The sequence below is a fragment of the Pan troglodytes genome, chromosome 21, assembly GCF_028858775.2.
Source record: "Pan troglodytes isolate AG18354 chromosome 21, NHGRI_mPanTro3-v2.0_pri, whole genome shotgun sequence".
Lineage (NCBI taxonomy): Eukaryota > Metazoa > Chordata > Mammalia > Primates > Hominidae > Pan > Pan troglodytes.
Genome location: NC_072419.2, coordinates 38,328,610 through 38,341,126, shown reverse-complemented (window position 1 = coordinate 38,341,126; position 12,517 = coordinate 38,328,610). Strand labels below are relative to the sequence as shown.

Here is a 12,517-nt window from a genome sequence, read left to right as displayed (position 1 = left end):
GCTTTTAAATAATCTTCATGGAAAGTTTCCTAAGAATAAAGCAAAATCCAGAAGGTATAAAGAAAAAGTATATATAAATGTATAAGGGAAAAAAATGAAAAAAATACACCAAAGAGAAAGAAAAAGAGTTTAGGTAAAAACATTTAACATACTTGACCAAGAACTACTTTCTTCAATATACAAGGACACTTAGAAACCGATAAAGGACAAATAATCCAAAAGAAATACGAATGGGCAGTTAAAAAAAAAACTCAAATGGCCAAACACAAAAAGATGCTCAGCATCATTCATAATTTAAAAACTGTAGGTCAAAATAATATCTCATTTTTTGCTTAACAGAGTTATAAAGCTTTAAAAAGTATGATTAGCCTAGATGTAGGTAAACTGGTACAGTCTTTAGGGAGGGTAATTTAGTGATATATACTTATATAGAAGGTAGAACTGTTACTGAAGTACTGCCAACATAAGCTATTACGTAGAAAAAAAAAAAAAGAGGCACAGCGGGTTTATGTAGTTTATGTATAGCCTTTTTTCACTTGTCTAAATAAAATTTTAAAAACCACGTGCCAAAGCCAGGCAAAGACATCACAAGAAAAGGAAACTACGGACAACTATCCTGTGTGTTCATGATGATGATGAATAGATGAAAAAATTCTTAACAAAATATTAGAAAATTGAATCTAGGTTTATATATCATGACCAAGTGGTGTTTATCCCAGGTTGGCTTAATATTTGAAAATCAATTAATATAATACAATACACCAGATAAACAGAATAAAGGACAAAAATCATATGATCATCATAATAGATGTAGAAAAAGCTGTTGACAAAATCCAACATATTCATCATTAAAACTCTCAACAATTTAGGACTAGAAGGGAACTTCCTCAATCAGATAAAGGGCAGCTATGAAAAATCCACAGCCAACATCATACTCAGTAGTGAAAAACTGAATTATTTCCCCTAAGATCAGGAACAAGGCAAGGATGCCTACTCTTGCCATTTCCATTCAACACTATACTATAAGTCACTGCACTAAAGCAAACACATTAATAATTAAGGGCATCCCTGAAGAAGCATAGGGGAAAAAATTAAAAGAAATAAGCAAAAAGTGCTTTTAGTTGCGGATCACATGATTGTGTATCTAGAAAATCCTAAGGAATACACAAAACAACTACTAGAACTAATAAACAAGTTAAGCAAGGTCAGACTATAAGATCAATATAGAAAAATTAATTGTATTTCCACATACTAGCAACAACAATCCAAAACTAAAACTAAAAAAAAAAAAAAAAGCCCCACTTAGTATCAAAAAGAATAAAATATTTAGGAATATATATTTTTAAAAGGACTTGTATATTGAAAATTCTGAAATTGCTGAGAAATGAACAAAGGTAATTGCGGAGATATTCCATGTTCATGGACTAGAAGACTCAATATTGTCAGGATGTCAGTTCTCCCCAAATTGATCTATAGATTCAATGCAATCCTTATCAAAATTCCAGCAGGTTTTTCTGTAGAAACTGACAAGCTGATTCTAGCATTTATATGGAAATACAAAGGACCCAGAACATCTAAAACAACCTTAAAAACGTAATTGGAGGACTTATACTACATAATTTCTAAACATATTATAAAGCTACAATATCAAGACAGTGTGGTAAGAATATGCATAAAGATCAGTGGAAAATAATTAAAAGTCTATAAATAAATCTTTACATTTATACTAAATTGATTTTCAACAAAGCTGACAAGGCAAATTCAATAGAGAAACATAAGTCTTTTCAAAACATAGCGCTTGGACCACTGGGTAGCCATATGCACATGGAACCTCAGAACATACACACAAAAATTAAGTCAAAACGGATCACAGAACTAAACAAAAAAGCTAAAACTCAAAAACCTCTATACGGAAAAAATAAGAAATCATTGTGATCTTGGGTTAGGCAAAAATGTCTTAGATACAACACCAAAACCAGAATCCATTAAAAAAATTATAATAAATTAAATTTCATAAAAATTTAAAAACTTTTACACTTCCAAAGATACCACTAAGAAAATGAAAAGATGGGCCAAAGACTAGTGGAAAATTCTTTGCAAATCACATACCTGATAAGGAACTTATATCCAGAATATGCAAAGAACACTTAAAACTTAATAAGAAAATGACAATCTGATTTAAAAATGGACAAGAGATTTGTACAGAAATTCACCAAAGAAGATATATGAATGACTAATAAGCATAAAATATATTTAATATCATTTGTCAATAGGAAAATGCAAACCAAAACCACAGTGAGGTACCACCACACACCCACTAGAATCTGCCTGCCTCGGCCTCCCAAAGTGCTGGGATTACAGGCGTGAGCCACGGTGCCCAGCCGTAATTTTTGTATTTTTAACAGAGACTGAGTTTCATCATGTTGCCCAGGATGGTCTTGAACTCCTGGGCTCAAGCGATCCACCTGCCTCAGCTTCCCAAAGTGCTGACATTACAAGCATGAGCCACCAAACCTGGCCAAATAAACCTCTTTTCTTTATAAATTACTCAGCCTCAGGTATTCCTTTATGAGCAACACAGTCTCCCAAAATGCTGGGATTACAGGTGTGAGCCACTGCGCCTGATCCATTTTACAGCTTTTTAAAGACTGACAAGTAAAAATTGAATATATTTATGGTAGGCACACAACATAATGTTTTGATACTTTTATAGCTTTTTAATACTTTTTTCCACGTACATGGATCACCCTTATTAAAAATAAATACATTTACGGGCACAGTAGCTCAGGACTATAATCCCAGCACTTTGTAAGGCCGAGGCAGGTGGATCACTTGAGCCCAAGAGTTTGAGACCAGCCTGAGCAAAACCTCGTCTCTACAAAGAATACAAAAAATTAATGAGGAATGGTGGTGCTTGCCTGTAGTCACAGCTACTCTGGAGGCTGAGGTGGGAGGATCACTTGAGCCTGGGAGGTGGAGGTTGCAGTGAGCAGAAATCACGCCACTGCACTCCAGCTTGGGCAACAGAGTGAGACCTTGTCTCAAAATAAAAATAAATAAATGAATAAATGAATAAATACAACAAAATAAATACATTTAGGCTGGGCATAGTAGCTAATACCTATAATTACGTGGGAGGATCACCTGAGCCCAGGAGTCCAACGGCTGCAGTTAGAGTGAGCTATGATTCCACCACTGCACTCCAACCTGGGTGACAGGGTGAGACCCTGTCTCTAAAAAAATTAAAAAATTAAAGACATATATTCATTTATATTTTAAGAAGTGAAGGAAATGGGTTGCCTCTGAAAATACTGGGATGAGTTCCACAGAAGATGTGCAGAAAGTGGGCTAAGGTAAGAATTATGCAGAGCGGATTCTGGCACCAGGTATGTGGGTAAGCAGACAGATCAGCAATTTTTAATCTTGGGGAGGGTGTCACAAATCCCTCTGAGAAACTTATCAAAGCTACAGATACTGATCTCGGAACAAATATTCCAATACACAGAGAATCAAGGACTAGAAGTTCATGGGTTTCTGGTAAAACCCCTGGACACTGTTCCAACTTTTTATGATTCTATGACTTCATCACCTTCTATATTCCTGATAGCCTGATAGAGGATGTTTGGTCTGCAGTTCTTTTCTGTAAGGAAAGAGCAAAGTACCTGCTTCTTAGGAAATTCCTTTAAATTTTCTTCTAATTTTTAATTGATTGCCTCATTAACTCCCATGAGAGGTTCAGTCTGAAAAGTCAATTAAATATTTAGTAATCATCTTCTGCATGTTCAGAGCCATGCAAAGAGTCCTAAGAGATGTGAACCAGCCCATTCAACGTCATTTTGCTTTTGCTACTTGGTTTCCAAGTAGCAAAAGAGACCTCAAAGGCAGCATATCAAGGAACAAGGTGATGGCAATCTAGAAGCCTTTTGTGCTGTAATCTAACACGCCATCACTGGCAAAGATACAGGTGACCTGGAATGTTATAAAGCTCAAGAGAACCAAGAATCAAGGTCTTTCCCTCCCCATCTGTTTTATTCTTGGGGGGGCGGGGGTGGGTTGGGCACTCAGAAATATCTCCCCCAAACAGCTGTCTAATGAAGGGCTGCTAGGACTCAAAAGTACCCCCAGCCACTCCAAATTCACCCCACCCAGTTTGAAAGGTGTGAACAATTAACATCTTCCAAAGAAAACAGGAAGTTTCCCTGAGAACGAAAAATTATTTCATTCACTTGGATTTCTCTGTAACCAGAAGTTAACTTTTTCTGGAGCCCTCTGCCTTGCAATCTCCTTTCCCATAAATAGCATCAACTAGCAGCAATACATCTGGCCAATCTGAACGGCCTTTTTGGTTCCTGTTCCATGCCTTTCCTACTGCAAAAGCAGCATTTTCCTTAGCAATAGACTAGATTCTTCTTTTTCTCTCTAAAAGACAGTCACTTTTTTTTTTTTTTTGAGACAGAGTCTAGCTCTGTTGCCCAGGCTAGAGTGCAGTGATATGATCTTGGCTCACTGCAACCTCTGCCTCCTGGGTTCAAGTGATTCTCCTGCCTCAGCCTCCTGAGTGGCTGGGATGACAGGTGCCTGCCACCAGACCCGGCAAATTTTTTGTATTTTTGTAGAGACAGGGTTTCGCCATGTTGGCCAGGCTGGTCTTGAGCTCCTGACCTCAAATGACCCACTCCGACCTCGGCATTTCCCAAAGTGCTGGGATTACAGGTGTAAGCCACTGTGCCTGGCGACAGTCACCATTTTGAGACCATGTCAGTAACTGCTCCCTCAGATTAAGCAAAAAAAAAAAAAAAAAAAGATAGAAAAAGGAAAAAGGAGGAAAAAAAAAAAAGAAAAAGGCTTTGGGCACAGTTTGCCAACAGTTAACTGAAGTCAATTACCCAGTCAGTTAAAGCTTACCAAGAATCCAACCGCATGTGAATGAAGGCTAATGACAGCTAGAGACAACTTACCAAGCAGGCCCATGGGACTAAAGAACTCACAGAGCAAGAAACAAACAAAAAACAAATTAGCCACAGGAAACTGAAAATGTAGCCTTTATTTCAGAGCCCACAGACACAGAGTAGCTGTTGAACAGAGACACATGAAAGACTCAAAGCTGTAATTTGGGGGTAGGGAAAAACGCACAGCAGGCTGCACTGCGGAAATCCAGGTGAAACTAATAACCACCCTCACAAAGCAACAGGCAACCAGACTTCAACCCTGACACCACAAAGTGCAGAAACGTACTGCTCTCCTGTCTCCACCTTGGGTATTTATAAAAGAACTCTCAGCTAGCCCAAGCAGCAGGCTTAGATAGCTCACCACGGGAAGACTTCAAACCTTGGAGTAAAGTTACAGAGTGCCCTCTCTGTGCTAGCACTTTCATCTCATATTTCATTTAATCATCACAACAATCCCTTGAGAATATCATCCTTGTTTCAAAAATGAGATGATGAAAAAGTTCTGGAGACGGATGGTGCTAACAGCTGCATACGTGTAAACGTACTTAATGCCACTGAACTGCACACTTAAAAATGCTTAAAGTGGGCCAGGCATGGTGGCTCATGCCTGTAATACCAGCACTTTGGGAGGCTGAGGCAGGTGGATCACCCAAGGTCAGGAGTTCGAGACCAGCCTGGCCAACATGGCGAAACCCTATCCTTACTAAAAATAGAAAAATTAGCCAGGCGTGGTGGCACATGCCTGTAGTCCCAGCTACTTGGGAAGATGAGGCAGGAGAATCACTCGAACCCAGGAGACAGAGGTTGCAGTAATGCACTGAGCTGAGATCGCACCATTGCACTCCAGCCTGGGCGACAGAGTGAGACTCTGTCTCAAAAAAAAAAAAAAAAAAAAAAAGCTTAAAGTGGTAGATTTTGTTATTACCACAATAAAAAATTTTAATATAAGGTAATTGAGGCTTAAAAGCGCAAACGGTTTTCCCAAAATCACATAACCAATCAGTCCAAAGTCACAAAAGTAATCACAGTGTCAGAGCTGGGAGTCTAGCCCAGATTCTCAGACCAAGCATAAGAGGATTTCAAACCCTGGGAGGTCTGTCGGTTTAAAGCATCAGGCATAGGTAAGAAACCATGTTAGGAAGGGAGAGAAGGAAGCAATGAAAAGGAATGAGACGGAACTGAGAAGTCCTGGGTGTCCCCATCCATGCCCCATTTGGGAAACTCTAGTGTCAGCAAATGGTTCAGGGATCAAAGCAGGCTTGAAGGTGGTAGTGGCTCCTATTACTCATCCGTGGCCAGATGGCTCTTCTCATCCTGGGTCCTTCCCACCTTTTTGCCAGTGCCCAGAGATCAAAACTCAACCTTCTCCAACATTCTGTGACGTGCTTCTTTAATGCCAAGATCAAAGGGAGACGTTTGTCCAAGTTGTAAAACAGAAACCAAGAGGCAACTTAATGTGATCCCAACCTCCTCTGTACTTCCTGAGGGGGATTAAGGGCATTCCTTTAAAGGGACCCCTCAGAGAAACACATTTAACCAAGGCCCGATGTCAGCACCTCAGCTCCAAGGACACAGTAGCTCCTGCAGAACATGAGCCAGGTGGGGAAACCTGGGTGATCAGACAGACAATACAACCAACACAACAGCTTGGAAAGATCACAGTGACCATCATCATGGAAAAAACAAAATAAGTCTGATTTTATAGGCATATTAGCAAAACTCACCTTAAAGTATTCCAAACTACAAAATTTTCAACTCGGAATTTGGAAATCATCAAGTACAAACCTTAATTTCACACATGACATATGTGGAAAACAGACTAATGAAGCCAAAGTAATTTGCCCCAGGCCACACAATGCATCAGTGGCAGCGCTGGGACCAAGCCCAGGCTGCTGGCTCCTGCTCCAGCATTCCTTCTTCAGTCAGCTCATGTCCTCCTGTACATGGGGTCCAGAGGAGACAGCAACTTCCTGCACACAAGACTGATGGCACAGTTCAGGCCTCTGGCCTTCTGTTCCAGGACTCTATCATCCAACCTGATTAGCACGATATTCCACCATTAAAAACAGTTTTTGCTGGGCACAGTGACTCACACCTGTAATCCCAGCACTTTGGGAGGTCAAGACGGGAGGATTGCTTGAGGCCAGGAGTTCAAGGCTAGCCTGGGCAACATAGCAAGACCCCGTCTCTAAGAAAAATATAATTAAAAAATTAGGTGGATGTGGTGTGTGCCTGTAGTCCCAGCTACTCAGAAGGCTAAGGCAAGATGATCGCCTGAGCCCGGGAGGTGGAGGCTGCAGTGAACTATGATCGTGCCACTGCACTCCAGCCTGGATGACAGAGTGAGACCCTGTCTCAAATAATAATAACAAACAAACAAAACCAGTTTCTGTGCCTTTGACTGGGGCTGGAGGGACTACTGGCATTGGCTCCATTAGCACAAAGGAATCTTGATGTCATTTATTCCATTCCTGTTTCTGGAGTGGCTCAAACCCAAGTAACCTCAAAACAGTGTGAACTGATGCAGGAATACACTTCCATACACCCATGGAAACTGAACGTATGTTCACACAACAACTTACACCTGAATGTTCACAGCAGCATTATACCTAACAACCAAAAAGTGAAGACAATCCCAATATCCATCAACTGATGAGTGATAAACAAGCTGTGGTACATCCATACAAGGGAAGATTCAGCCATAAAAAGGGATGCGGCACTACTGATACATGATACAACATAAACAAACTTTGAAAACATTATGCTAAGAAGCCAGACACAAAAGATCACATATTATATAATTATCTTTGTATAAAATGTCCAGAATAGGCAAATCTATAGGGACAGAAGGTAAATTAGTAGTTGCCTAGGGCTGTGGGGAGGGAAGAGTAGGGAGTGACTCTCTTTTTGGGGTGATGAAATGTTCCGAATTACACAATGGTGATAACCATCACATTTAGTGTATGCACAACCTATAAAAACACTAAAACCCACTAAATTATATACTTTAAAGGGGTGAATTTTATGGCATATGAATTATATCCATAAAGAAGATTATAATAAAAACCAAAACAGTATGAACAATGATGTGAGGGAAGTAGAGTTTTATTCTCCAAACTGAAGTTTCTAGACTCCTGACACATCTAGAAATGTACTCAATGGACATTTCCCAAGTTTCAATGAAATAATATTCCCAAGAACCGTTTTCCATAAAGAGTGAGACATGAGCCTGCATCTCAATTCAGACCTAGCTAGATCAACACTGTATCCTGTAACTTTACAGAGTAGTCTAAATCTAAGGATGGAAGAAGACAGGAAAATCAAAGAGAACTTCAGTTTACACCAGCTATCTTCCATGGAGGGAGAAGTCTTGCCCTGCGGGTTCAGGAAACACCCTCCATACTAACATTGTTCTGGGAGCTGGCGGCTCAACCCTTGGGGAAGAAGAGCCATTCACCAAGGAAAGAGAGAAAGGGAAAAGCTCACATGCCACCGCACTTGCACCCACAACCCTAACTTTCAAAACAAAGGACAAACCAGCAACCCAGCTATTCCCACGGCCACTGGATCCACTAGTTCAGTTCCTCTTTGGCTGTATGACTCACCTCAGAGACCCATACACTCCAAAGTAGGTCTACCGCACCCCCTCGCCCCAATGGTTATGAAATGAGGGTGTGTATGAGGGTGTGGGGACTATTCTGACTTCCGTGTAATGAAGTGCTGACACAGACCAAACTCAAGCCTGTGACTCCACTTTGCCCCTTCATCACATACCCCTGTAATAAATTTGCTTCCACACCTTTTCACTATTGCACCAGATATGAAGTTTCTCCATATGCACCCTTTAAACTGGCCTCTGCAGGTCACTGCATGTTACATACTCAGTTTCTTTAAATCAGTTACTGTTTTCAGTACAATACTCCCAGGTGGCACAACAAACACTAAATCACCGTACTTGCAGGGTTTTGTTGTTGGTGGTGTGTTTTGTTTTGTTTTTTTTTTTTTGAGATAGGGTCTCACTCTGTCACCCAGGCTGCAGTGCAGTGACACGATCTTGGCTCACTGTAGCCTCCGCCTCCCGGGTTCAAGCGATTCTTGTGCCTCAGCCTCCCGAGTAGCTGGGATTACAGGTGTGTGCCACCACACCCTGCTAATTTTTGTATTTTTAGAAGACAGGGTTTTGCCATGTTGGCCAGGCTGGTGTTGAACTCCTGGCCTCAAGTGATTTGCCTGCTTCAGCCTCCCAAAATTCTGAGATTACAGGCATGAGCCACTGCTCCCGGCCTGTTGTTGTTTCTTAAGACAGGGTCTCGCTCTGTTGCCAAAGCTGGAGTGCAGTGCAGTGATCAGGGCTCACTGAGGTTCAAGTGATCCTCCCACCTCAGCCCCGCAAGTAGCTGGTACTACAGGTGCACACCACCAAGCCCAGCTAATTTTTTCTTTTTGTATTTTTTTTGTAGAGATAGGGTTTGCCATGTTGTCCAAGCTGGTCTCAAACTCCTGAGCTCAAGCGATCTCCCAGCTTTGGTCTCCCAGAGTGCTGGGATTACAGGTGTGAGTCACTGTGCTGGGCAAAAATCACTGTCCCTTCCACTGTGCTTAGACTAAAATCCAAACTCCTTTCCACAGCCTCTGTGCCAACTGAGAACAAGCTGGCTCCCTTCAAGTACTGTCCTGAAGGGGATGGGAAGGGGAAGCAGCCTAATACAACACTATTTCAAAATGCAATCCACAGACAACAAAATGTAGACCGCAGTCCCTCCCATTTCCAGGCATGCTTCTCAAAACAGTTGCTCTTGCTTCCCTCCAGTTTCATCTTGTATCATTCTCTCCTACCCCAACCCTCATCATGCTTCGGCCCCTCCAGCCTTCTGTGTGTTCCTCAAAAACACCAAGCTCCCTTCCACATCGGCCCCTTACACTTGCCATTTCCTTTGCTTGGAACATTCTTTGCATGGCTGGTTCCTTCTTGTTAATTATGTTTTAACTCAAGTCACCTCCTCTGAGAAGACTTCTTTCTGACCACTCAATCCAAAGTAGTTGTGTCACCCAGTCACCCCTAATCACTATCACTTCATTTTGCTGTCCTCACAGCATCTACTGGTGACATTATTTTGTTCACGTATTTACTTGTTCACTGCCTGTCTCCTCAAACCAGAAAGGCTCCACCAGTGTAGGGACCTTGACCCTGTAATTCACAACTACATCCCTAGTTCCTGGAACAGAATTGGTACTCAAATATTTGTTGACTAAATAGATGTGTACCACATATATGTATTGCTAGCTTATAACCTCTTAAAAATCTCTGAACAAGGCAGGGATTTCCCAGTGCAGTGCCGTAAATACCACTTTACTCAATGTTTTCCTTATAGCAAGAGAGGGTGTGATTTCCTTTTAAGTTCTTACACTATCTCTGTTCTGAATGTGGTACCAGAATATATATACATATATATAGGTTTCAACATACTACTTTGAGGATTTGCCCCACTCGTGGTTCAGCCTGAAGTCTGAAACCACAGAAACCAGGTAAAGGCCATGAAATCTTTTTACCTGACCTCTGAAGTTCTAAATAAGGAATCCCTCATTAAACAAAAGATAAGTTCTCAGTCAGCTAAGAGAAGGAGGGAAAATTGCTACCAGTCAATAATATATCCCTGTTTGGAGAAATCCAACACCAAATTATTTAAGCCAGAATCTTCCTTTGCTAAAGTCAAATGTCATTTCCTTTTCTCTGAGTCTTCCTTGTCATTCACTCCCAGGACGAAATTATCTGCTGAGGAGGCAGTATGCAGGAAGACCCAGGAAATCATTCTGGACTAAGTGACTTCAATTTTAGTTCTGGTCTCTTGACAAGCAGAATTTGAACTAAACTTTTGGAAAAAGGGCCAGTCCTTCAAAGATTTACTTCCAAGGTTCTGCACCAGGAGCCCGCAAGCTCTGACCCAACTTCCAAGCATGGCTATTTTACCTCCACCCTCATCCACACACAGACTTCATCCCAACATATAGCTTCATAATAAAGAGCCTTCATCCCTAACGAGCTGTGTGGCCATGTTGGGGAATGGGAAGGAGAGCAGTGAGGTGGGGCTTTTAGTGTTTTTCAAAACGTAGTTCACAGACCACTCCACTATATAATCACTAGAGTGCTTATAAAAGGGCAGATTCCTGGGCATCACCTAGCCCTGTGGAATTAGAATCTCTGGGAGTGGGGCTGCTCAGGAAACTGCATTTTTAGCCTGCCTCCCCCTACACACCTCGAGATTCTTATGCACAGTAAAGTTTGAGAACCAACAGGGTAAAAGGTCCCTAAGAGAGGGGCAGGGAGTTGACTGAGAGAAGACAGGAAGGGCAGGGAAGCCTCTAGGGATGAAAGATGGGGGTGGGGTAGGTGAAGGCAAGCTCTGGGGTAGCGGCAGTCAAGGGGGTGCGCGATGGGGACAGCTATGAGTGTAAGTGAGGACAGGGCTCTGAAAAGGATCTGAGGCAGCGCTGGGGCTGGGAGGGTGGTCAGAGGAGAGGTCACATCTGCGGACTGGTTATGATGGTGGGGAGGCGGGGAGAGCAGGGTCTGGACGTGACGGGGAGGAGCAAGGATGAGAATAACGGGAGGGGGTCTTCAGAGGGGTCAGGACTGGGAGGTGAGAAATGGAAAACGGGGCTCACAGTGGGCGGAGACCAAAAGTAGAATGGGAACCGGCGAAGGCAGCAGCCGAGGTCTCCCTCCGAAACGGCGCCTCCCCCAAAACTCGGGGCCTTGACAAGCCTGAGTGCAGGGGCAGGGCCGGGGAGGTGGATTTCGGGGAAGACAAGCCCAGTCAGAGGTAGCCCTCAGGCCTGAGTCAGGGGTCCCGGAGGTGGCTCAGGGCCAGGCATGGGGTGCTGGAAGATCCTGGGATACCCCGGAGGGCCCCGCTCCAGCTCCCGCTCCCGGAGTCTCCTTCACTCACCATCGCCGTCGCCATCTTGGATCCACGTGTCGCCGTAATGACGTCAGCGGAAGTGGTGCTCCCTGGTTACGGAGTTTAACTCCACAAGGTGGTCGTCTGGCTTCAACCGCTCCTGTAGTGGCGGTCAGCAGAGGGGAAAAGGAGTCTTAGCTCCTGATCGACAGTCTGGTCTGGGAAAGTAAGGTCGCTGATTAGGTGAAGAGAGAGAACGGTGTAACTAAGGAAGCCATATTAGCTCCTGGCAGAAACTGAGCCTCCCTTATTCCCGCTGCATTGTGGGTAATGGGGGTGTGTGAAAGTGCGCTCGTGCTCTCAGCGCCATCTTTACTACTGGCAGGAAGACCCATTGCCAGGGTTACCTGAGACCTTGATTTGAGGGAAAGGGTGGGCACTCGGGCTCCAAGAGCAGTACGACTCCAAGAATAATTTGTAATTATATATTTAAGTATTTGTTTGACTATCCTATATCCTCTTTAGTAGACTGTAATCCCCATGAGGGTGAACCCTGTTTTTTTGTTTTTTTGTTTGTTCGTTTTTTACCTTGCTCTTCCTCATTCCCATCTGTGAAATGGGAATGGGGTTCATCATAGGCTTGTGATGAGGATTCAGTGACACAATATT

At 42.7% G+C, this 12,517-nt stretch overlaps 1 protein-coding gene across 6 annotated transcripts in view; it reads right to left on the bottom strand.

Moving 5' to 3' along the window:
• TM9SF4 (transmembrane 9 superfamily member 4) overlaps positions 1-12,146 on the bottom strand; it is a 55,655-nt gene extending 43,509 nt beyond the window's left edge. The window contains exon 1 of one of the 6 annotated variants that reach the window (XM_016937123.3): positions 11,897-12,146. In XM_016937123.3, coding sequence (XP_016792612.1) covers positions 11,897-11,911 — 15 coding nt within the window. In that variant the 5' untranslated portion in view covers positions 11,912-12,146. Of the gene's footprint in view, positions 1-11,612 lie in introns of all 6 variants that reach the window. The other 5 variants (XM_016937124.3, XM_063802414.1, XM_063802417.1 and 2 more) reach the window with 5 other exon arrangements.
• Positions 12,147-12,517: the final 371 nt, after the last annotated feature.